The following is a 26,944-nucleotide window of genomic DNA, read 5'->3' as shown; positions in this document are numbered from 1 at the left end:
GCCTCCACTATGCTGATCCTCAACACAGGGGCCCCACAAGGGTGGTGCTCAGCCCCCCTGTACTCCCTGTTCACCCATGAGTTCATGGCCACGCACGCCTCCAACTCAATCATCAAGTTTGCGGACGACAGAACAGTAGTAGGCCTGATTACCAACAATGACGAGACAGCGTACCGGGAGGGCGAGGGCCCTGGCGGAGCGTTGCCAGGAAAATAACCTCTCCCTCAAAGTCAACAAAACGAAGGAGGTGATAATGGACTTGAGGAGACAGCAGAGGGAGCAAGCCCTTATCCACATCGACGGGACTGCATTGGAAAAGGTGAAAAGCTTCAAGTTCCTCTGCATACATATCACTGATAATCTGAAATTGTCCACAACACAGACAGTGTGGTGAAGAAGGCGCAACAGATGCACAATTAAGAGCGTCCTATCGGGCTGTATCAATGCCTGGTACGGCAACTACACCTTCCGCAGCCACAGGGCTCTATAGAGGGTACTGCGGTCTGCCCAACGCATCAACGGGGGCACACTGTCTGCCCTCCAGGACACCTACAGCACCCAGCACCCACAGGAAGGCCAAAAAGATCATCAAGGACATCAACCACCCGTGCCACTGCCTGTTCACCCCGCTATCATCCAGAAGGCGAGGTCAATACAGGTCCATCAAAGCGGGGACCGAGAGGCTGAAAAACAGCTTCTATCTCAAGGCCATCTGCTGACCTATGTACATAGACATGGAATCACTGGTCATTTTAATAATGGAACACTAGACACTTTAATAAGGTTTACATACAGTTTTACACATTTCATATGTATATACTGTATTCTACTGTATTTTAGTCAATGCCACGCTGACATTGCTCGTCCTCATATTTATACAGTATATTTCTTAATTCCATTCTTTTACTTTTAGATTTGTGAGTATTGTTGTGAATAGTTAGATACTACTGCACTGTTGGAGCTACGGACACAAGCATTTCGCTACAACCACAATAACATCTGCTAAATATGTGTACTGTATGTGACCAAGAAAATTTGATTTGATTTAATCTCATTGATCAACGTCTCAAACAAATATTACCCAATTATCCAGGTTGAAATTATGTGGTATGCCCAGTCAGATGCTATTAGTTTCTTGATTGCTTTCATTTTCTCCTCTCCTTACATGTATGGCCACTGAGCTCATAGGAGTGGATACAGAGAGGTAATGTGGTGGAAAAGCCACTGAGCTCATAGGAGTTGATACAGAGAGGTAATGTGGTGGAAAAGCCACTGAGCTTGACCCTCAGCATCAAAGCCAGGGTCAGTTCCATTTCCGGTTAATGCAATTGAATATGGAATTTGTCCATGGGTGTAAAATTACAAATCTAATTGAGCCCTGTTGAACCCAATCCCAATCTAATCCGAATTAGCATACTGGTTGGTCATTTCAGTAACGGGTTGAGAAAGGGGCTAAGGAAAGGGAACTAATTTTCCAAGAGGGCATTCTCTGTTCTCTGTACAAGGTATTGCATTGTATTATATTGTTCCAAACCATCTTATTGTTTCTCTCTCTCTATTATAGCGACTCTCTTCTCAACCATAACAATCAGATACGAAACAGATACACCATGTGAATTGAAAAGAGCAAACAACATATCCATATCATAAAACAGTTTTGGGATGACAAATGGGCTCTCCCTGGGCACACTATGTCATTTCAACATGGATAATTGGGTAATATTTGGTTGAGACGTTTATCACAGAGATTACAACCTAGACTCACCCACTCAAAAAGACAGCCAAAGTTAGTTGAATTTCCAATGTGTATCACTATGCTTCAGCCATCTAAATGCACAACCAAATTCCAGATATTTTGTTTATTTGTACAACAGATGAAAATGTTATCACTGTGCTTCATCTAATAGAAGAACCACATGACCCGGATTGCAGTTGAGATGACATTAAAAGTACATGGTGCAAATGACCAATGCCGTTCAAGATTCTGCACAGATTATTACAGCAATTGTGAAGATCCACAGATCTGTGACGATCTTTGTATGCTATCCTGAACATGCACGCTTTATATGATTACATAAAAAGAAATGTATAGTTAGAGTAACCACTGACTTAGTCCTCAAAAGAATAGGACTAAATCAAATTAAATCAAACATTAAATTCCTTTTTAAATAAAGTTCGATTTGATTTAGTCCTACTCTTTAACTTGGATTTTTGGTTGAGATGGAGATGTGAATCTAATGATTAATTTGCAGACAAACTGGAATTAAAGCCAGGCTAATTATTGGCACAGATGGAATTTTCCAAGCAGAAGATACAGATCCTTTAAATGTTTATATTTGGTTGCATTGACAACGTCACACAATTCAACATCACTAAATATGATCACATTTTAAATGTAAACCAGAGCTTGAAACCTTAGACCTATTGTATTGTCTATTTTTAGTTGAATTCTGAGTTGAATTGAAGTGATTGCTGTTGATGACTTTACAAATGCTAGAGGACTAAATAGTATCATTGATTTATGAGTGATAAAGTACGGTCACATTTCATTTGCTCTGTTAAACCTACCCTTTGGAATGGCTTCGAAAGCAACAGTGAATCTATTTCTTTTTTTAAGTGGAGATTGCTCAACAATCATTCTCACGATAGTACATTGGTAATAGTCAGTAACAAATATCATACCTCAGCAAGGTTGGGCTTGGTTAAAACCTTGGATGTGAGACCAAAGGGTAGATGTAGATAGATCCAGTAGGAAGTGCTGCCAATTCTATAGTTTATTTTCTGAATGAGATATAATTTAGAAAATCTGGTTTAAAAGTATAAATTCAACAAATGTTGTAAAAGGTTTGTCTATGTAGACATTTGGTTACCATAATGACATAATCCTGTGGTTTAAATTTCATCCTCGGAACAAAAGTTTACGGTGATTACTTTTACAGTATTTTCCACTTAGATTCCACATCACAATATGTTGACAAATTACGTTGAAACAATGTTGATTCAACCAGTTTGTGCCCTGTTGGGTGATATGAAACACTTAGTATCCCACTCCAGTTGAAGAATTAGCACCATAGGTGTCTGCATCTCAAATCCCTTCTGTTTATTTGTGGAGGATCTAGGTTCACCAGAGTTACATACGTGTCCCTCTCTCAACATCTATACCTCCCTTTCCATTTAAATTGCAAAGTGCTGTTTGAAATACGGTGAGATCACATACGTGCACGGCTTCTGTCTCCGGCGCTCCAACAAGCACTCTCATATATCTAGCGCCGTACCGGAACATTCCGTGTGATTTGTTTCCATTATCCACGTCAATTTGCAAAACGAAGCCGCCTCGCTCAAGATGCAAACTAAGTGACTCGTTTAGAGTGAAGTGATTGGACCAGGGTGGGGGTGAAAAGTGTTCCCTAACTGTTGAAGAGAATTGAGGAAACATGCATGGCTGTTCAATGGAAAAAATGCTAATTGAATGATTCTCATCTTGGGTTGGTGGAAAATAAGGTACTTTTTTTTGTGTTTTACAATGTACATCCTGCCTAACCTACGTAATGGTATATATATACTATTTCACTCAGCCTTCTAATATATATATATATATATATATATTATATATTAGAAGGCTGAGTGAAATACTGCTTGATTAGTTGTGCTTATCTTAGCCAGGCTTAGAACACATTTTGCACCTATTCAGCAACGCTGCTTGAGATCTAGTCAGAGCAGACCAGACCACCCCTCTGCATGTGGTATTATGATTAATCAAGCAGCTAATTGCCACTGGCATGGGCAGTATGCTAAATAACTGTGTGTTCCAGGGTGTCTCTGAAAGTGTCTAACAGCAAGGCTGTTCTTGTGTAAAGCTGTTCTTTTTCCTATTTTGTGACTTGAGTCTCATAGACTGTGTGCCTCTTCAAAGAACTGACTTATCTGAGTAAGAAAAATCCTCTACAACCCTGCTATCCACAGTCAGACCAGTGTTTTTGTGTGTGTGTGTGCATGTGCGTGTGTAAGTACCTTGTTGACTCCGTCAGCCATGGCCTGCAGAGTGAGCTCTCGGGGTCCGTCTACTGTCTTGCCGTCATCGGTGGGGCCCCAGCTGGCACTGTAGATGTCAATGACCTGGGGCATGTGGCTGATGGACGATGCCTCGATGATGTCCGTCATGAAGGGTTGGTCTAGCATGCGGATACCTGGGGGAGGAGGAGAACAGTAGGCAGGTGTGGAGAGACAGAGAGTGTAAGGTACACACTAATACAATTCTAAGCCACTGTTGACTGATTATCCCCAGCTAGCACATTTGGTTCCTGTTTTTGGTTTCAAATTGGTTGTGGGAACAAACAATATGTTTCCTGACTGGTAAATCTGAATGTTTTTTTAAACGTTCTGAGAATGTTTCTTTTTAGTTTGCAGGGAGGTTCTGAGAACCTGTATTATGGTTCCTTGAAAGTCTTCCTGGGAGGTTTTATTAACACTCTGAGAATGGAAATTATAGGTTATCAACATTGAAATGAAATGTAACCATGTTTGACCTTTTAGGAAACGTAATGAAATACCAAGAAAATAATGTTTTTTTGTCAGGTTCCAAAAATGTGCTGAAAATGCCCCAAAGCCAAGCAACTATCCTGCACCATTCCCACAAAGTTGTTGGAAGGTTGTATGCAATATAACCATAAGACAACCACACTCTCATCAAGCTCTAAGTAATATATGGTTCTCAGAAAGTTATGTGCTAGCTGGGAATCTTGTTTATGGCTTGACTATAATAATTACAATAACTAACATAGCTAACATAAATAGCAATCCTCTCTGTTTGAGCCAGGTGTTTGAGTAGGATAAGTTAACTAGCTGCATTAGCTAGCTAAGTAAGTGAAAGTTAAAAAAATACAACAAAATATTGCTCTCTCTCTGTCTCTGTCTCTCTCTCTGTGGCTTCTCCTACATTTCTTAAAATAAATACATTTGTTAAAAAATGACCAACTATTGTCTTTCCCTCTCTTTGAGTCAACTACTCACCACATTGTATGCACTGCAGCTGTAGCTTATGCTTTCAGCACTAGTTTAATTATCTGATCCTTTGATTGAGTGGACAACATTTCAGTTCTGATAGGTTGACGGACGTCCTCCGGAAGTCGTCATAATTACTGTCCCCCTATGGAAGGGGGAGAGAACCAGGAGCCTCCTATGTGTTGTATTGAAGCCAATGTATCCAGAGGAGGACGGAAGCTAGCTGTCCTCCGGCTACACCATGGTGCTACCCCAGAGAGTGTTGTTGAGGCTACTGCAGATCTTCATTGCAAAACAGTGTGTTTTAATTAGTTATTTGGTGACGTGAATATATTTAGTATAGTTTTATCTATTTTTATTTTTATGAAATTCACTGAGTAGGATGGTCCTCCCCTTCCTCCTCTGAGGAGCCTTCACTGTACAAAACATATTCAGCCACACTTGATTAATCTATTTGGAGGAAAAGTGATATAATGAACATAATATAACATAATGAAATCTCCAAAACAATACATTTTAACATCAAAGCCTTCATAAGGGTGCTTTCCTTTCTCCTTTCAACCTTTATGGAAATGTATGAATTTAAGGTTATAGTAACAACATAATGATGAAGTTGTCTCTCCACTGGAAATTGTAATTCCACACAAAGCAAAGTGTTGCCAGTTTGTAGATACACTAGACGACAAACTGAACTGTTGCCAGGTTCTGGACAATAGAGGACAAATCAAATCACGAAAAGTTATTTTATTGTACTCTATAGAGCCAAATCATAGGGTGAACTCAATAAGCAGAGGAAGCAGAGGAAGCATGGAATTGTCTTTATCGATGTTGTAGTCATTTTGCTTCAGCCTGCAGACATTTATTCCCATTGTTAGAGCAGTAAGTCCAGTATCTTGTCAGTATATACACTGATGTTACAAAACATAAAGGACACCAGCTCTTTCCATGACATAGACTGACCAGGTGAATCCAGGTGAATGCTATGGTCCCTTAGTGATGTCACTTGTTAAATCCACTTCAATCAGTATAGATGATGGTGAGGTGACAGGTTAAAGAAGGATTTTTAAGCCTTTAGAAAATTGAGACATTGATTGTGTATGTGTGCCATTCAGAAGGTGGTAATGTAGTAGGTGCAAGGCTTGACACAACTGTGGGAAGCATTAGAGTCAACATTGGCCAGCATCCTTGTGCAATGCTTTCGACACCTTGTAGAGTCCATGCCCCGACGAATTGAGGCAAAAGGGGAAGGTGCAACTCAATATTAGGAAGGTGTTCCTAATGTTTGGTATCCTCTGTGTAGATAATCTTTGATCACTGTCACCAGCTATCACTAGCTACAAGGGCGTGAAAATGGCTATGTAGCCAACTTGATTCTTCTTATATCTACTACTAAAGTTAAAAAGCATTGGATAGGTGTGAACGAGAGAAAGTTTCCTTCCACCATATGCTTTGCACCGGTCATTATGACTGCCACTTTTACAAGTTTTCAAAAATGACTGAGGTCACTAGTACTTTTACATCCAAGCCAGCTGTTATTTACCACAGTATTAGAGTAGTCTACATACCTGCCACCTTAGAGTTGTAGGCCACTCCCACTCCGCAGATGTTGTTGTTGGCTGCTGCAGACACCTCACCAGCACACCTTGTTCCATGACTACACACAGAAACACACAGATAGATTGGGGAACGGGCTAAAGTTGGAAAACATATTGGGAATCGATGTATTAGGTCAATGTACCAGGTCTTTAACCACCTATTGTAGACTTTGTGACTTCTGTGTAAACCTATTATGTCTATCCGGAATAGGATTACCGGTTGGAAGACGCGCCATGGCATTTTGGGGCAGAAATCAATAAGAATTAGAATGAGGAATCAGCCCATTGCGCCACCTGGATAACATTAGCTTCAACATTTCCTACCACATTCATTCGAAAGAAGATTAAGAAATTGGTAGAAAATCCGATGGTTGGTTGAGGAGATGGCATTTTAAAAGGTCATACGAAGGCAAACTTGCGTTGTGTGTGTGTGCACATGTCTGTGTGTTTGTGTGTGTGGGGGCTTCCCACAGGGTAGCTGCAGTGAGCCCTCTCGGCTTTCCCAGCATGCTTTGCCACAGAAAGTCTGCTATTTATAAACAAACAGCTAATTAGCCACCGAGTCCTGCACTGCACTAATTCAGCAGCGGCGACGCTACACCACACACACACACACACACACACACACACACATATATGTGTGGTGAAGAGAGGAGAGCAGTGACGGTGGATGGTGTTCTCTATGTTTAATCGTCTAGTCCTTGAGGTGCCCTCGGCAGCAGTGGGTCATGAAGTCTGAGTTGGCGATGGGAGAAAGATACGACGCTATCGGACATAAGGTCGCCCCTGTGAGCACTGCAGACAGGAGAGAGTGGACAAATGCCAATCTAGCCACCGTATCTCTATGTATCTCTCATACCTGTAGAAGATCTCACAGAGTGCATTGTCTAGGTAGATTTACATCACTGGAATGTAAGGTTGCCTACTCATCCAAATAAAGAGTACATTTAAACTGTGTCTAAATATTCTACAGATGGCAAGCTATCAAACTAAATGAATCCATAATTTATCAGCCAATCTTCACTTCCACTCATACAGATATGCAGGAATAAATTGCCACACACAATATCTTCTAACCCACAGTACCTACCTCCCATGATATATCTCCTTAATAACTAGTCTGGGCGGTATATGTTGTGGACTGCAGTAATGCAGCAGCTATGAGTGCCCAAAGATATTAATGACGTGGCGAGATTCTTTTATGTATTATTTTTATTTCACCTTTATTTAACGAGGTAGGCCAGTTGAGAACAAGTTCTCATTAACAACTGCGACCTGGCCAAGATAAAGCAAAGCAGTGCTGCAAAAACAACAACACAGAGTTACACATGGGATAAACAAACGTACAGTCAATAACACAATAGAATAGCTGTATACAGTGTGTGCAAATGAATGAAGGAGGTAAGCCAATAAATAGGCCAATAGTGGCGAATTAATTACAATTTATTACAATTTACACTGGAGTGTGATGATGAGGATGTGCAAGTAGAAATACTGGTGTGCAAAAGAGCAGAAAAACAAAAACAAATATGGGGATGAGGTGGGTAGTTGGTTGGATGGGCTATTTACAGATGGGCTGTGTACAGCTGCAGTGATCGGTAAGCTGCTCTGACAGCTTACACTTAAAGTTAGTGAGGTGTTGGCTTTGGGGATGACGAGTGGAAAATACCTGCTGGAGCGCGTGCTACGGGTGGGTGCTGCTATGGTGACCAGTGAGCTGAGATAAGGCGGAGCTATACCTAGCAAAGACTTATAGATGACCTGGAGCCAGTGGGTTTGGCAACGAATATGTAGCGAGGACCAGCCAACGACCAGCCAACGAGAGCAGTGGTGGGTAGTATATGGGACTTTGGTGACAAAACAGATGGCACTGTGATAGACTGCATCCAATTTGCTGAGTAGATTGTTGGAGGCTATTTTGTAAATGACATTGCCGTGGTCAAGGATCAGTAGGATAGTCAGTTTTATGAGGGTAAGTTTGGCAGCATGAGTAAAGGAGGCTTTGTTGCGAAATAGGAAGCCGATTCTAGATTTAATTTTGGATTGAAGATGCTTAATGTGTGTCTGTAAGGAGAGTTTACAGTCTAACCAGACACCTAGGTGTTTGTAGTTGTCCACATATGTCAGAACCGTCCAGAGTAGTAATGCTAGTCGGGCGGGCAGGTGCGGGCAGCGATCGGTTGAAGAGCATGGATTTCGTTTTACTAGCATTTAAGAGCAGTTGGAGGCCACGGAAGGAGTGTTGTAGGGCGCTGAAGCTCGTTTGGAGGTTTGTTAACACAGTGTACAAAAACGGGCCAGATGTATACAGAATGGCGTCGTCTGCGTAGAGGTGGATCAAAGAATCACCCCGCAGCAAGAGAAACATCATTGATATATACAGAGAAAAGAGTCAGCCCGAGAATTGAACCCTGTGGCACCCCCATAGAGACTGCCAGAGGTCCGGACAACAGGCCCTCCGATTTGACACACTGAACTCTATCTGAGAAGTAGTTAGTGAACCAGGCGAGGCAGTCATTGGAGAAACCAAGGCTGTTGAGTCTGCCGATAAGAATACGGTGATTGACAGAGTCGAAAGCCTTGGCCAGGTCGATAAAGACGGCTGCACAGTACTGTCTTTTATCGATGGCGGTTATGATATCGTTTAGTACCTTGAGTGTGGCTGAGGTGCACCTGTGACCAGTTAGGAAACCAGATTGCATAGCGGAGAAGGTACAGTGGAATTCGAAATGGTTGGTGGTTTGTTTATTAACTTGGTTTTAAAAGACTTTAGAAAGGCAGGACAGGATAGATATAAGTCTGTAACAGTTTGGGTCTAGAGTGTCTCCCCCTTTGTAGAGGGGGATGACCGCGGCCGCTTTCCAATCTTTAGGAATCTCAGACGATACAAAAAAGAGGTTGAACAGACTAGTAATCGGGGTTGCAACAATGGCAGCAGATAATTTTAGAAAGAGAGGGTCCATATTGTCTAGTCCAGCTGATTTGTAGGGATCCGGATTTTGCAGCTCTTTCAGAACATCAGATGTCTGGATTTGGGTGAAGGAGAAGCTGGGGGGGCTTGGGCCAGTTGTTGCGGGGGGGTGCAGAGCTGTTTGCCGGGGTTGGGGTAACCAGGTGGAAAGCATGGCCAGCCGTAGAGAAATGCTTATTGAAATTCTCGATTATCATGGATTTATCAGTGGTGACACTGTTTGCTAGTCTCAGTGCAGTGGGCAGCTGGGAGGAGGTACTCTTATTCTCCATGGACTTTACAGTGTTCCAAAACCTTTTGGAATTAGTGCTGCAGGATGCAAATTTCTGTTTGAAAAAGCTAGCCTTGCTTTCCTAACTGACTGTGTGTATTGGTTCCTGACTTCCCGGAAAAGTTGCATATCGCGGGGACTATTCGATGCTAGTGCAGTAAGCCACAGGGTGTTTTTGTGCTGGTTAAGGGAAGCACAAGATCAATACAGACAAGAGGACTTGCTATACCATAGCCAAGCCAAGGAGAACAGAGTTTATCAGACACTAAGCTCAAACTCACTCCTCTGCCTCACTCCTCTGCAAACACAGATTCATGCATTCCCACACGTATACACACACACACACACACACACACACACACACACACACACACACACACACACACACACACACACACACACAATTGAATACACTGACAGGTAGCACACACATACCCACACAAGTATACACATTCACACACATATAATTTAATACACTAACAGGTAGCGCGCACACACACACACAAACACACACACACAAATGGAAAAACAGTAATACAACTATAACTGTGTGATGAATTCTTATGGGGCAGATTACTTTAGAGGGGCGAGGGGCTGGCCAGCTGGTTTTTACCTGTTAAACCAGTCGTCAGTGTAGCGGGGGTATGGGTACGGGTCATTGCTGCTGAAGTCATAGCTGGCCTCGGCGTTCTGAAAAGACCGAACACAAATAGTTTAATCAGACAGGCTACAAGACACAACAGGAAGAAGAGAGAGTGAGAGAAACAAGAAGGTAACGGTAACACAAAACTACAGAGCATCCAATAGAGGTGCAGTGACCTTCTCAAATCTAGTCATGTCTTGTCCAGACCCAACCTAGACTGCTGGGATGTGTCGCTTTACGAACGACTCAACTGATGTTCTTGTTGTTGCTGCCTCTGTATATTGGGTGTGGTTCACTGTGTTGTGACATTTCAGATTCTTCTATTCATTTTCCTCTCAGTTACGCAACATATGTGAGTAAAACACTTTTCTGGACAACACTGAGTCCAATTGTTCTTAACCTGCCTGAATAATTAAAGGTTGATTGCTTCGAGAATTTTCTTGTAGAATGTCCTCATGCAAAAACATGCTATAATGAAGACCTTTCAGTCTGATGGAAGCATGTCACGTGGAACAGATTAATATGAAGAAAATATCAAAAACGCGCACTCGCACAAACACACACACACACAGTACTAATATGATGGTAATGCATGGTCACAGCAGGGAACAGCTGCTGAGACACTGACACACCAATTATTCCCGCCATTTAATTCCACGTGGCCAAAAGTAATAGGAGCGGAATTAACAGCGGAAAAGCAGGAGAAAACAGATGCATTAGAAGCACATCTGTCGGAGAGTCATCAATCCATGCTGCATAATCAGCAAATGGCCTGCCCTGCAGCCACACTCACTCACATAGGCACGCACACACAAACAAATCTACAAATCCACCAACCATTACAGGAATCTCTATCCATGATTTATTCTCTCTCTCTCACTCTCTTTACACCCCTCCCTCTTTTCTGCACCACTTGCTTCCCTTTAAGATTGTCATTTCAGAAGCCATCTTGAAAGGATGTCTCTCTCAAACTTTGTTGTCTGAAAGCCACTCTGTTTTTCATTTTCCTCTTCCTATTTTTCCACTCTTCTCAACCCAAAAACAATCAACTAGTCACCTTCAAGTCTCTTCCCACTGGGCAAAAACTGGTTGAATCAATGTTGTTTTCACGTCATTTTCTTCAACAGAAAATGTAATCTGATCAAAATCACAAAGACAAATGTGTTACGTGCCCCGAATACAACTGGTGTCGACTTTACCATGAAATGCTTGCCCTTCCCAACAAATATTAAAATAGTAACACAGGGAGTACCAGTACCAGATCAATGTGCTGGGGTACGAGGTATTTGAGGTAGATATGTACATAAAGTCACGGTAAAGTGACTAGGCATCAGGATAGATAATAAGAGTAAGAAGAAAGAACAGAGTAGCAGCAGCATATGATCAGTGTACAATTGTGTGGAGATGTGTGTGTGTTGTGTCGGTATTCGTGTGTGTTATGTGTGTGTGTGTGTGCGTATGCGTATGCGTATGTACAGTATGTAGTATATGTGAATGTGTATAGGTTTTGTGTCAGTGTAGTGTGTGTGAGTGTGTACAGTATATACAGTACTGTATAGTCTTGTAGGTGTGCATAGAGTCTGTGCAAGATATTGTCAATGCAGATAGTCCGTGTAACCATTTCATTAACTATTTAGCAATCGTATGGCTTGGGGTAGAAGCTGTTTCGGAGCCTGTTAGTCTGAGATCTGATGCTTTGGCGGACGGTAGCAAATTTAACTGTCTAGGCTTTAGTGGCTGAAGTCTTCGGCAATTATTCGGGCCTTCCTCTGACACCGCCTGATAGAGGTCCTGGATGGCAGGGAGCTCAGCCCCAGTGACGTCCTGGGTAACGCTTTGCGGTCAAGGGCAGTGCATTTGCTATACCAATCAGTGATGCATCCAGTCAAGATTCTCATGGTGGTGCAGCTGTAGAACCTTCTGAGGATCCGAGGGCCAATTTCAGCCTCCTGAGTGGGAAGGGGTGCTGCTCTTTACAACTGTGCGGGTGTGTCTGGACCATGTTAAGGCTGTAGTGATGTGGACGCCAAGGAACTTGAAGCTCTTGACCCGTTCCACTACAGCCCCATCGATGTGTATGGGGGCGAGCTCTCCCCTCTTTCTCCTGTAGTCCACGATCAGCTCCTTGGTCTTACTGACGTTAAGGGAGAGGTTGTTGTCCTGGCTCCACTTTGCCAGGTCTCTGACCTCCACCCTGTAGGCAAGGGGTTCCCAAACTTTTTTAGTCCACGACCCCATTTTGATATGTGAAAATTCTAGCTCCACCAACCATGTGAAAACCATTATGTAATTAACAACCAATGTTTACTTTTTTAATGTGGGGCTATGACAGTCATTTGCAAATGTGTCTGACATAATGTCTCTGTTGCGTTCAAAACAACTGGAAACTGGGAACTCGTAAATCTCTGACTTCCGACTTCAGTGCGTTCAAGACAACTGGAACTTGGGGAAAAAACTAACTCCGACTGGGAAAAATCGATTTGAACAGTCATCCAACTTCAAGTCGGGAACTCTGGCCTCTTTCTAAAGCGCAGACTTTCCGAGCTGAAGATCACTGATGTCATGATTTGACCTAGAGTTTCCAGTTGTCTTGAAAGCATCATTATCTCACCACCACTAATGAGATGGGTATGCTTGATGCATGTCACGTCAGAGCTTCTCGAAGTCAGGGGCTGTGATCAACAGTGTGCATCTCATCTCTGCTGTCACGTTCAACCTGGTTTGATATTTGGTTTTAATGCAGACAAGAGCAATGCTAATTCGAGCTTCACACAGATATGAGCTGGTGAAGGATACAATACGTTTTAATGTTCTGAGGGAGATGGCAGAGTATTATTCCCTTTGAGTCAGGAACCAAAACAGCTCGAAAGGCCCCACTTAACTCGACAGATCGAAAGGCCCCACCGCACCCCTGAAAGTGGCCTACCGTCACCACCTGGGACCCGCCCGTCAGGAAGTCCAGGATCCAGTTAGTTGCAGAGAGAGGTGTTCAGTCCCAGGGTCCCCAGCTGAGGGGACTATGGTGTTGAACGCTGAGCTGTAGTCTATGAACAGCATTCTCACATAGTTATTTCCACTCTTGTCCAGGAGGGAGTGGGCAGTGTGATGTGCAATTGAGATGGTGTCATCTGTGGATCTGTGGGGACGGTAGGCAAATTGGAGTCCAGGGTGTCTAGGAGGATGGTGTTGATGTGTTTCTTGACCAGCCTTTTAAAGCACTTCTTAATTACAGATGTGTGTGCTACAGGGCTATAGTAATTTAGGCAGGTTACCTTACCTTGGAGTTCTTGGGAACAGGGACAATGGTGGTCAGCTTGAAACATGTTGGGATTACAGACTGGGACAAGGAGAGATTGATGATGTTGAATCAACATGGAAAACTGAGTCATCAATGTTAGGGAGTGTCTTTTTTTTTTTCATCCAACTTTTAACCTAAATCCAATGACATGGTGACAGATTTTGTTGATTTCCCATTGAATTCACATTAGGTGACAACTCAACCAAATCAAAACTAAATGTTGAAATGATGTCTGTGCCCAGTGGGTTGTCACTGTGTTTCCCCTGTTTTTATGTTAGACAGTCTCTCTCTCTCTAACTCTCCACTCCTGTCTCTCTCATCTTCCTCTCTCCTTCAGCTCAGTCACATTCAAAATCCCCTGTCGTTCTAATCACCATTCCCCCTCATTTCCCCCACCAGAGACACGAGGGAGATGGCGGTGAAAGTGTGGTGTTGATCATTAGAGGTATAGAGCTGAATCCATCAGATCATTTACTGGGTGGACTGGCCAGATCGGACCTTAGCAAGATACCAGCTGACATTTCCCAGCGAGGATATAGGGATGACTCAGTGAGGGACAAAGAGGTGCCAAAACACTGCACCCTGCTGCTCTGCTGTATCAGCCGAGTGGAGCAGGTAACAAGGTGGTAACAAGGTGAAGAGAATGACTTCCAGCACCGTGGCTGTAGTGTGTGTAAGATTGTCTGGAAATGTTGATACCTCTGTATCAGTGGAGGCTGGAGGGAGGCGCTATATGAGGAAGGTCTCCTTGTAATAGCTGGAATGGAATAAATGGAAACGTTTGGTTTGCATATGTTTGATGTGTTTGAGACCGTTCCATTTATTCCATCCCAGCCATTACAATGAGCCTGTCCTCCTACAGCTTCCTTCCATCTGTCACGATCGTCATAATGATTGGACCAAGATGCAGCGTAATATGTTTCCATCCCTTTTATTAGGAAGAGAAAACTCAAAGAACAAAACAATAAAGCAAACAAACGAACCGTGAAGCTAAATCTAATGCTCACAGGCAACTATACATAGACAAGATCCCACAAAGCACAATGGGGAAATGGCTACCTAAATATGATCCCCAATCAGAGACAACGATAAACAGCTGCCTCTGATTGGGAACCACACCAGGCCAACATAGACATACAATTCCCTTAGATAACCCACCCTTAATCACACCCCGACCTAACCAACATAGAGAATAAACAGCTCTCTATGGTCAGGGCGTGACACCATCAGCCTCCACTGCTCTGTATACAGAGAGGGTTGAGGCTGAAGGTTGGTGTTAGAACAAAAAGTAACTGGTGTTAAATCAAATCAAACTTTATTTGTCACATGCGCCGAAAACAACAAGTGTAGACCTTACCGTGAAATGCTTACTTACAAGCAACTAACCAACAGTGCAGTTCAAGAAGAGTTAAGAAAATATTTACCAAGTAGACTAAAGTAAAAAATAATAATAAAAAGTAACACAATAAGACCGGTACAGCATCAGTGTGCGGGGGTACAGGTTAGTTGATGTAATTTGTACATGTAGGTAGGGGTGAAGTGACTATGCATAGATAATAAACAGCGAGTAGCAGCAGTGTACAAAAGGGAGGGGGGGGGGGGGGGTCAATGTAAATCGTCCGGTGGCGATTTTATTAATTGTTCAGCAGTCTTATGGCTTGGGTGTAGAAGCTGTTGAGGAGCCTTTTGGTCCTAGACTTGGTGCTCCGGTACCGATTGCCGTGCAGTAGCAGAGAAAACAGTCTGGAACAGTCTGGAGCAGAGAAACAGTGACTGGAGTCTCTGTCAATTTTATGGGCTTTCCTCTGACACCGCCTATTATACAGGTCCTGGATGGCAGGAAGCTTGGCCTCAGTGATGTACAGGGCCATTCACACTACCCTCTGTAGCACCTTACGGTCAGATGCCGAGCAGTTGCCATACCAGGCGGTGATGTAACCGGTCAGGATGCTCTCGATGGTGCAGCTGTAGAACCTTTTTAGGATCTGGGACCCATGCCAAATCTTTTCAGTCTCCTTAGGGGGGAAAGGTTTTGTCGTGCCCTCTTCACGATTGTCTTGGTATGTTTGGATCACGATAGTTCATTGGTGATGTGGACACCATGGAACTTGAAACTCTCGACCTGCCCAGTCAATGTTAATGGGGGCCTGTTTGGCCCGTCTTTTCCTGTTGTCCACGATCAGCTCCTTTGTCTTGCTCACATTGAGGGAGAGGTTGTTGTCCTGGCACCACACTGCCATTTCTCTGAACTCCTCCCTATAGGCCGTCTCATCGTTGTCGGTGATCCGGCCTACCACTGTTATGTCGTCAGCAAACTTAATGGTGGTGTTGGAGTCGTGTTTGGCCACGCAGTCATGGGTGAACAGGGAGTACAGGAGGGGACTAAGTACACACCCCTGAGGGGCGTGTTAAGTGTTAAGGATCAGTGTGACAGAAGTGTTGTTGCCTACTCTTACCACCTGGGGGCGGCCTGCCAGGAAGTCCAGGGTCCAGTTGCAGAGGGAGGTGTTTAGTCCCAGAGTCCTTAGCTTAGTGATGAGCTTTGTGGGCACTATGGTGTTGAACGCTGAGATGTAGGTCAATGAACATCATTCTCACATAGGTGTTCCTTTTGAGTATACGTCAGCACAAAATGTACAGATCATTCAACATAATACAAATACTTGATGGTTGTATTCAAACCACTCACAAAAAGTCCAACTTAGGACAGGCAGAACTTAATGTGCTCGTGCAGGCTTCCGCTGGATTTCTTAAAACTCTACATATGGGAGATGACATGTGTGTTCAAACTTGATTGCAACCACCCACAATAATAAACAAGGAGATCAGTTGATCTCTCGCTGTTACCGTGTCAAGTGATTATGATACTAGACAGCTGCGTCTAGGTTCTCTACTCCCGCCCACAATGAAATATCAACCTATCAGGAGTATTTTAAACTGTAAAAAAAGTACACTTATTCAAGTATAAGAATATAGAAGGAGTAGGCCTATATTTCATTAAAATGTTTCACCTTAACTGACAAAATAATATGTGTGCTGTTTGAAATAACTTTATTAGACAGCCTTTTCTTTGAATAAAATAGATGATATAGACCTAACTCATCATGATTGACTTGATTTAATACACATTTCAAATATGAACAGTCCGGGATTTTTTCCCCCGAGCTTGATAAGTAATGACCATACTATTCAACAACAACTTTCTTTTTAAAGACAAGATGTAATTGATGGATTACATAAATTGGAAACTAGAAAATATAATAAGAATAGGCAACACCAAAAAGTAGTGCAACTGAGATCAGCTGTGTGGGTGATTTTTTCACGTATTGATGTTTTAACGAGAGATTACCTTGTGTTAGTACACTGGCCAATGTTCGCTGCAATAGGACCCTTATATTATATAAGGTCAAAGCCCTGCTTAGATTTTCAATCCCCTGCTGTATTGAATATTACCACATCCTCAAATTAACTATGCACTAGAAATGCTCTCATGCCTCTCTCAGAGTACCACTTATGATATTCTCATTATGAACAAAGGAAGGTCGTTTGATATTAAAAAAGTATAAATATTCCAAAGCTTGGCCCAAAGCTTTTGAATATCGAGTGTCCTTATATACCAGTTTGGAAACACATACTGTGAAATTTGTTGTAGATTAATATACATCAATAGCCTACTAATTGATATTCTAAGTGTGAATAAAAAGAGTTCTCTCTGGTTCCTTATTAAACTCAGACGTCATGAGTATCTTTACCCCGCCATCTTCGTCATGCAGTACTTGCCAATAAAAGAGACTCAGAATCCCTTAACAACCTACTAAAATACAGGCACACGCACACTAAAACACACACTGTACGAGATGAACCCTTGTGATTATGTAACATCACGGGGCGTTGGCATGGTAATTTCCCTTGGAGGAAAGAAAGTAATCCTTGAACAATATAAAGACACAACATCCAATAATAACGCAGTAACAACATCCCAATGCAACATCCCAGTGCAGATAGGGGCACTGACAAACCTCCAGCTTGCTAGAGACTTCCCAAAGACCAGATAGGAGAAAAATCACGTTGTCAAAAGTCCTTCAGATGATAACATTGATAACTGCTTTAAGTTAGTTACATTATCAAGAGTAGGATGTCTGTCTGAACGATGCATAAGAGGCGCTAAACAAAATTGTCCCGGCTTTACCTGACACCTGCTGCCCTTTGATAATGGCATCATATTATAATGATGACTATGGCACTGTAGAAGAGTCCATACACACACGCGCACATACACACACTTGTACATACATTGCATTCGGAAAGTATTCAGACCACGTTACTTTTTCCACATTTTGTTACGTTACAGCCTTAATTCAAAAACGGCTTAAAAATGTTTCCTCATTCCTCATCAATCTACACACATCCCATAATGACAAAGCAAAATCAGGTTTTTAGAAATGCTTGCAAATGTATTAAAAATTAAAAACTGAAATATCACATTTACATAAGCATTCAGACCCTTTACTCAGTACTTTGTTGAAGCACCTTTGGCAGCGATTAAAACCTAGAGTCTTCTTGGGAATGACGCTATAAGCTTGGAACACCTGTATTTGGGGAGTTTCTCCCATTGTTCTCTGCAGATCCTCTCAAGCTCTGTCAGGTTGGATGGGAAGCGTTGCTGCACAGCTATTTTCAGGTTTCTCCAGAGATGTCCGATCGGGTTCAAGTCCGGGCTCTGGCTTGGCCACTCAAGGACATTCAAAGACTTGTCCCAAAGCCACTCCTAGGTTGTTTTGGCTGTGTGCTTAGGGTTGTTGTCCTGTTGGAAGGTGAACCTTTGCCCCAGTCTGAGGTCCTGAGCGCTCTGGAGCAGGTTTTCATTAAGGATCTCTCTGTACTTTGCTTCATTCATCTTTACCTCGATCCTGACTGGTCTCCCAGTCCCTGTCACTGAAAAACATCCCCACAGCATGATGCTGTCACCACATGCTTCAATGTAGGGATGGTGCCAGGTTTCCTCCAGACGTGAAGCTTGGCATTCAGGCCAAAGAGTTCAATCTTGGTTTCATCAGACCAGAAAACCTTGTTTCTCCTGGTCTGAGAGTCCTTTAGGTGCCTTTTGGCAAACTCCAAGTGAGCTGTCATGTGCCTTTTACTGAGGAGTGGCTTCCATCTGGACAAAGGCCTGATTGGCAGAGTACTGCAGAGATGGTTGTCCTTCTGGAAAGTCCACAGAGGAACTCTGGAGCTCTGACAGAGTGACCATCGGGTTCTTGGTCACCTCCCTGACCAAGGACCTTCTCCCCCGATTGCTCAGTTTGGCCGGGTGGCCAGCTCTAGGAAGAGTCTTGGTGGTTCCAAACTTCTTCCATTTAAGAATGATGGTGGAAACTATGTTCTTGGGGACCTTCAATGCTGCCATATTTTTTCCCCAGATCTGTGCCTCGACACAATCCTGTCTCGGAGCTCTATGGACAATTCCTTCTACCTCATGGTTTGGTTTTTGCTCTGACACACTGTCAACTGTGGGACCTTATATAGACAGGTGTGCCTTTCCAAATCATGTCCAATCAATTGAATTTCCCACAGGTGGACTCCAATCAAGTTGTAGAAACATCTCAAGGATGATAAATGGAAACAGGATGTACCTGAGCTCAATTTCAAATATCTTAGCAAAGGGTCTAAATAACCTTTTATTTCTTATTTATGTTTAAAATTTTGATAAATGTGCAAAAATGTTTCAAATAAATGTTTTTGCTTCGTCATTATGGGGCAGTGTGTAGATTGATGAGGGGTAAAAAAATATTTTATACATTTTAGGATAAGGCTGTAACATAACAAAATGTGGAAAAACGGAAGTGGTCTGAATACTTTCCAAATGCACTGTATAATCGTGCGCTCTTGCACATACTAATGCAGACCAATCAATAGTGGCTGATTGCAGTGTTTGGAGTCTTCTGGAAAATAGGAATACATAAACCAACAACAGCTTCGGCCCTGGAAGAGAGTGAAGATGCACTAAATGAGTTTATCAGCCTCCTACACACACCCACACGCGCACACACACACACACATATATACACACACACGCACGCACGCACGCACACACACACACACACACACACACACACACACACACACACACACACACACACACACACACACACACACACACACACACACACACACACACACACACACACACACACACACACACACACACACACACACACACACACACACAGGAAGTGTATAGCACTAAGTCAGTTTTAGATCGTTACACAGCGTGATCCATCAGCCCAGTAGAGCATGCATGTCCTGCATCATCCTGACTGCCACGCTCACGACAGGCTATTTTTGGGGTAAGACTCATCCCCGTTAACAGGCAAGAAACATACACACACACACACACACAGGCATCACACAGGAGCCACAGAGCTTATGTCAAAAAGCTGAACAGAACTGCACACAGTATCAAGTTTCCTTGCCTATCTTAAAATAATTCCCCTTTTTCTAATATCCTCCGATTGAAAGGAAATAGTTTACATTTAATAATTTCTCTCTCTCCCTCGCTCTCACTCTCTCCCTCTTCTGCTGTCTCATCTTTCACCTTCTCTGAAGCTCTGAAATCTTTCCAAGATGAGAGGAAAGAGAAGAGAGGAGAAGCAGAGATGAAGGGATGGCGGAAAAGCACTGTGTGTATGTGTTTGTGTGTGTCTAATTGCATCCCACAGCAGAGATGCAGCATAGCCTTTCAGTACTGTTCATTACTGTGTCTCTATGAAAGAACTTATTACTGGATGGTGCTGTGTTACAAAAGACATGACTGGTATCCTGTATCAGTATTGGGCACCCTGCTGTAAACGCTTCTGTCAGATCCGATAACATTCACAACTCTCACTATCAGTCAAAACAACAGCCATTTCAGAATTTCAGCAGTTGGCCATTTCTGTTTAACACTGAACACTGAGCTTATTGAGTACATAGTCCGTAGATGTTCACTAGTACTGTAGTGTTAATAGTTAAATAATATATTTTGTAATGTGAGTTCCTTACTTTAACTCCTTAGTCTTTTCCTTGTTTCTGGCCAGCAACACTGGCAGTCTTTTGAGGTGTTATTATCAGTATTCTGGAGTTGGAATATCACAATATGCGGTGCTAGCTACCCTGGCATTATCTGTACCAGTGACAGATCGGCCTGCCATCCCACCTGCCACAGTGCTGTACGCATTAACATTAAACAGCTTGGCTGGCCGGATGCCTGTCTCCCCGTCCTCCAAGGATTCAAGGAGACTTGCCAACCATGAAGGAAACTTGGAATACACCTGCCCCTGGCATCGCCACTGGCACTCAACAACAAACCTGTGACAAGTGCCATTTCAAGGCCTGATTTATGTCAAAACAGCAATACAGGGAATTAAAGGAGAGGATTGTGAAATGAGAACAAAGATTTAGCACTTACGTAGTTTGATGCAAGATCTGGGTGTAGATAGTCGATCCCTGAAACATAATTTCAACATAAATTAGTGAGATAATGCTATATGTTTTTCCTCAAAGGAATTTAGGTCTTGAGGGGAGGTTTTGACCTTAATAAGATGTCAACCAATAAATTGTCACTTATTTTACGTTGTGCTTATTACATTCCATTGTGGAGCTGGTCGGTACTTGTACATGTCATTTATTCAAAAGGTATTTAGACCATTAACCTTGTCGTCATGAACTATAATTACCCACATTAATAAGTGGATGACTAATACATTTAAATCTGTATTTATAATTGACACATACTGTGTAGTGGCCACCAACTGTTATGAATGGCTACCAACTCTGGTCCTGAATAGCTACAGGCAGTGGTGGAAAAAGTACCCAATAATCATACTTTACAAACACAGTATTTGTGTTTAGTGAGTCCGCCAGATCAGAGCCAGTAGGGATGACAACACGTTATATTGATAGGTGTGTGAATTGGACCATATTGCGGTCCTGTCTGAGCATGCAAAATGTACTTTTTGTTGGCAGGGAAATTTATGGAGTAAAAAGTACAGAATTTATTTTGGAACGTAGTGGAGTAAAAGTTAAAGTTAAAAAATATATATAAATAGTCAAATAAAGTACAGATAGAAAAAAATGACTTTAGTAATACTTAAAGTTTTTTTTACTTAGTTCCTTAACACCACTGGCTGCAGGGTATAAAGTAGAGGTATCAAACATACAGCCCCTGCGGGTGGTATGACAAAAAGAAGACCTCAATCTACTGTACATTTAAATTATTAAAACCAAATCGAAACTGTGTATAAATGACATTATACAGTCTCTTCACTCGAACCAGCTCACTAACAGTCACCTGATTGAGAGCTAAACAGTCAGAGAGAATCGAAAAATCCCCACAAAAACATGGATAGCTGACTTTTTGTTAATTGCAAATTTTGACGGTGAGGAAATATAACACATTTTCAGAGCGGCTCTCTGGACCTCGGTGGAGGCCGAATGTATAAAGGCTTTAGCTCCAGCCCAGAACTACAATCCCAGTGATGACCTCTATTAAGATACTACTCTGGACGGTTCTGACTTAGAATATGTGGACAACTTTAAATACCTAGGTGTCTGGCTAGACTGTAAACTCTCCTTCCAGACTCATATTAAGCATCTCCAATCCAAAATTAAATCTAGAATCGGCTTCCTATTTCGCAACAAAGCCTCCTTCACTCATGCTGCCAAACATACCCTCGTAAAACTGACTATCCTACCGATCCTTGACTTCGGCGATGTCATTTACAAAATAGCCTCCAACACTCTACTCAACAAAGTGGATGCAGTCTATCACAGTGCCATCCGTTTTGTAACCAAAGCCCCATATACTACCAACCACTGCTACCTGTATGCTCTCGTTGGCTGGTCCTCGCTACATATTCGTCGCCAAACCCACTGGCTCCAGGTCATCTATAAGTCTGTTAGGTAAAGCTCCGCCTTATCTCAGCTCACTGGTCACCATAGCAACACCCACCCGTAGCACGCACTCCAGCAGGTATATTTCACTGGTCATCCCCAAAGCCAGCACCTCCTTTGTCCGCCTTTCCTTCCAATTCTCTGCTGCCAATGACTGGAACTAGTTGCAAAAATCACTGAAGTTGGAGACTTATCTCCCTCACTAACTTTAAGCATCAGCTGTCAGAGCAATTTACCAATCTCTGCAGCTGTACATAGTCCATCTGTAAATAACCCATCAAACTACCTACCTCATCCCCATATTTGTTTTTGTTTTTCTGCTCTTTTGCACACCAGTATTTCTACCTACACATCCATCACTCCAGTGTTAATTGCTAAATTGTAATTACTTTGCCACTATTGGGCTATTTATTGCCTTACCTCCTTACTTCATTTGCACACATTCTATACAGATTTTCTATTGTGTTATTGACTGTACGATTGTTTATCCCATGTGTAACTCTGTGTTGTTGTTTTTGCCGCACTGCTTTGCTTTATCTTGGCCAGGTCGCAGTTGTTAATGAGAACTTGTTCTCAACTGGCCTACCTCGTTAACTAAAGGTGAAACAAAAAATATATATAAGTATAGATAGTGATACAACTTCAACCGTAAGGCCTATACTGGTACCTACCATCGTCCATGATGGCTATGGTGATGCCTCTTCCGGTGTAGCCCAGTCCCCAAGCCTCAGCCACATTGAGGTCCAGTCCAGGGGTCCCATCAGCCTGGCCCGTGTTGATCTAATCAGTCACACAAACAATATGGAGACAGGCCGTGACGCAGGACACCCAGCCGAGCGGCCATTAGATAATTAGTCAACATGGAGGAAGATAGAGGTAAGGAAGAGGGGAGGAAGAGATGAGGTGTGGAGGATGGGAGGGAGGGAGGGGGAGTAAATGTCACGGATATGGCACTTAGCTGGGATCCTACTGCGGAGCGTTTAATCTGACAAGTGGAACAAAGGAAGGCACGTTGGCCCTGGCGGAAAGGAAAGTCACGCTTGCCAGTCTAGGGTAAACACTGGGGGAGGAAGCTGACATACACAGGGAGATGAGATGGTGTGGGCAATATTGACTGGCCTAATGAGAAGACTTCATCTCCATAGGAGGAGCAGCAGTGAATATGTCTGTGATCAGTGGTCAGTGAGTAAACAAGTATAACGGAGGCAGATGACTACTCACCAGATACCACTGTTTGCTGAATAGGGGGTCGGTAATTTTGACGTCAATTTCGTTGATGCTTCTGTAGCCTCGCTTCTGTCGGCCGAAGCCCTCCTGGTCCAACACATTCTTTACCTGAGAAAGGAAATGCAAATATTACACCCTGAGCCCTTTATATTCAGAGTAATCTAAATCAATATAGTCAAAATGTATAATTTCAATGTACTGCAGGTGTATATGGTGACTAGACAAGAAACCCATTCATAAACACTTTACCTATAAGAAATTTGCAGAACTGTGCAAAGTGTACATTGGAGGGAACTACTTTTAATTTGTTTGAACTGAACATCCATTCAAATGGAATATTAGCTAAGCTGACATATGAAATTGTTTAAGAAGGTCATACTATAGATGATTTAGCTATTTGATTTTGAATTTTAGGACCCCTTTAGGTATCAACAAAATATACAGTACCGGCCAAAAGTTTGGACACACATACTCATTCAAGTGTTTTTCTTTATTTTTTACTATTTACTACATTCTAAAATAATATTGAAGACATCACAATGATGAAAAAACACATATGGAATCATGGAGGAATCAAAACATTGTTAAACAAATCAAAATATTTTTATTTTAGATTCTTTAAAGTATCCACCCTTTGCCTTGATGACAGCTTTGCACACTCTTGGCATTATCTCAACCAGCTTCACCTGGAATGCTTTTCCAACCGTTTTGAAGGAGATCCCACATATGCTGAGCAGTTGTTGGCTGCTTTTCCTTCACTCTTCAGTCCAACTAATCATAAACCATCTCAATTGGGTTGAGGTCGGGTGATTGTGGAGGCCAGGTCATCTGATGCAGCACTCCATCACTCTCATTCTTGAACAAATAGCCCTTACACAGCCAAGGAAGTGTGTTGGGTCATTGTCCTGTTGAAAAACAAATGATAGTCCCACTAAGCGCAAACCAGATGGGATGGCGTATCGCTGCAGAATACTGTGGTAGCCATGCTGGTTAAGTGTGCCTTGAATTCTAAGTAAATCAATGACAGTGTCACCAGCAAAGCAACCCCACACCACCACACCTCCTCCTTCATGCTTCACGGTGGGAACCAGACATCTGGAGATCATCCGTTCACCTACTCTGCATCTCACAAAGACACAGCGATTGAAACCAAACATCTCAAATTTGGACTCATCAGACCAAAGGACAGATTTGTAATGTTCATTGCTCATGGTTCTTGTTGCAAGCAAGTCTCTCCTTCTTGTTGGTGTCCTTTAGTAGTGGTTTCTTTGAAGCAATTTGATCATGAAGGCCTGATTCACGCAGTCTCCTCTGAACAGTTGATGTTGAGATGTGTCTGTTACCTGAACTCTGTTAAGCATTTATTTGGGCTCAATTTCTGAGGCAAGTAACTCAATGAACTTATCCTCTGCAGAGGTATCTCTGGGTCTTCCTTTCTTGTGGTGGTCCTCATGAGAGCCAGTTTCATCATAACGCTTGATGGTTTTTGCAACTGCACTTGAAGAAACTATAAAAGTTCTTGAAATGTTCCAGATTGACTGACCTTCATGTCTTAAAGTAATGATGGACTGTCGTTTCTCTTTGATTATTTGAGCTGTTCTTGCCATAATATGAACTTGGTCTTTTACCTAATAGGGCTATCTGATTAGCTTAAATGCATTAAGAAGGAAAGAAATTCCACAAATTAACTTTTAACAAGGCCATCTGTTAATTGAAATGCATTCCAGGTGACTACCTCATGATGCTGATTGAGAGAATGCCAAGAGTGTGTAAAGCTGTCATCAAGGCAAAGGGTGGATACCTTGAAGAATCTCAAATATTAATTTGTTTAACACTTTTCTGGTTGCTACATGATTCCATATGTGTTATTTCATAGTTTTGATGTCTTCACTATTATTCTACAATGCACAAAATAGTAAAAAAAATAAGAAAAACCCTGGAATGAGTAGGTGGGTCCAAACCTTTGACTGGTACTGTATATACATTTTTTTTGATCAAATATATATTTTGGCCTTTACTACTAAAGCCCATAGAAACGCATTGAATAATACATTCATAAATGGCAAAAAGGACAGTCAAAAAATACATCATAAGGAACAAAGTTTTGAAGTGCCTGTCCTAAATCCAAGAGACATAAAGTATATATTTTTACACATATTTAATGAACCCCTTTTTTTGGGTAGGCACAAAACAAGCTTCATTCTTTTGTTATGTAACTTAGATTGACACTAGCAATCGACTCTAGGGGGTTAACATGATTTTTGAATGACTACCTCATCTCTACAATTATCTGTAAGGTCCCTCAGCTGAGTAGTAAATTTCAAACATAGATTAAACCACAAAGACTAGGGAGGTTTTCCATTGCCTCGCAAAGAAGGGCACCGATTGGGAGACTAAGAAAATATATTAAAAAATGTATAATAATAATAACCTGACATTGAATATCCCTTTGAGCACGACGAAGTTAATAATTAGACTTTGGAATGCTGTATCAGTGCACACCCGTTTCTACAAAGATACAGGTGTCCTTCCTAACTCAGTTGCCGGAGAGGAGGAAACCACTCAGGGATGTTACAATGAGGCCAATGGTGACTATAAAACAGCTACAGAGTTCAATGGCTGTGATACGAGAAAACTGAGGATGGATCAACAACATTGTAGTTACTCCACATTACTAACTTAAATGACAGAGTGAAAAGAAGGAAGCCTGTATAGAATAAAAAACATTTTTAAAAATGCATCCTGCAGTAAGGCACAAAAGTAGAACTGCAAAGAATGTGGTAAAGAAATGACTGTTACAGCATGTTCTGAATACAAAGCGTTATGTTTGGTGCAAATCCAACACAACACATCACTGAGTACCACTCTTCATATTTTCAAGCATAGTGTTGGCTTTATCATGCTATGGGTATGCTTATCTTCGGCAAGGACTAGGGAGTTTTTTAAGATAAAAAGAAATGGAATACATCTAAGCACAGGCAAAATCCTTGAGTAAAACCTGGTTCAG

General features: G+C 42.2%; 1 protein-coding gene across 1 annotated transcript in view; it reads right to left on the bottom strand.

Moving 5' to 3' along the window:
- Positions 1–26,944, bottom strand: part of pcsk2 (proprotein convertase subtilisin/kexin type 2) — an 83,944-nt gene that overhangs the window by 39,648 nt on the left and 17,352 nt on the right. The window contains exons 3-8 of the mRNA XM_055902389.1: positions 23,932–24,045; positions 23,382–23,490; positions 21,227–21,264; positions 10,452–10,528; positions 6,567–6,655; positions 4,012–4,187 (exon numbers count right to left, since the gene is read on the bottom strand). Coding sequence (XP_055758364.1) covers positions 4,012–4,187; positions 6,567–6,655; positions 10,452–10,528; positions 21,227–21,264; positions 23,382–23,490; positions 23,932–24,045 — 603 coding nt within the window. The remainder of the gene's footprint in view (positions 1–4,011; positions 4,188–6,566; positions 6,656–10,451; positions 10,529–21,226; positions 21,265–23,381; positions 23,491–23,931; positions 24,046–26,944) is intronic.

The sequence above is a fragment of the Salvelinus fontinalis genome, chromosome 37 (genome assembly GCF_029448725.1).
Source record: "Salvelinus fontinalis isolate EN_2023a chromosome 37, ASM2944872v1, whole genome shotgun sequence".
Taxonomy (NCBI): Eukaryota; Metazoa; Chordata; class Actinopteri; order Salmoniformes; family Salmonidae; genus Salvelinus; species Salvelinus fontinalis.
This window is presented reverse-complemented; position numbering and strand designations above follow the sequence as displayed.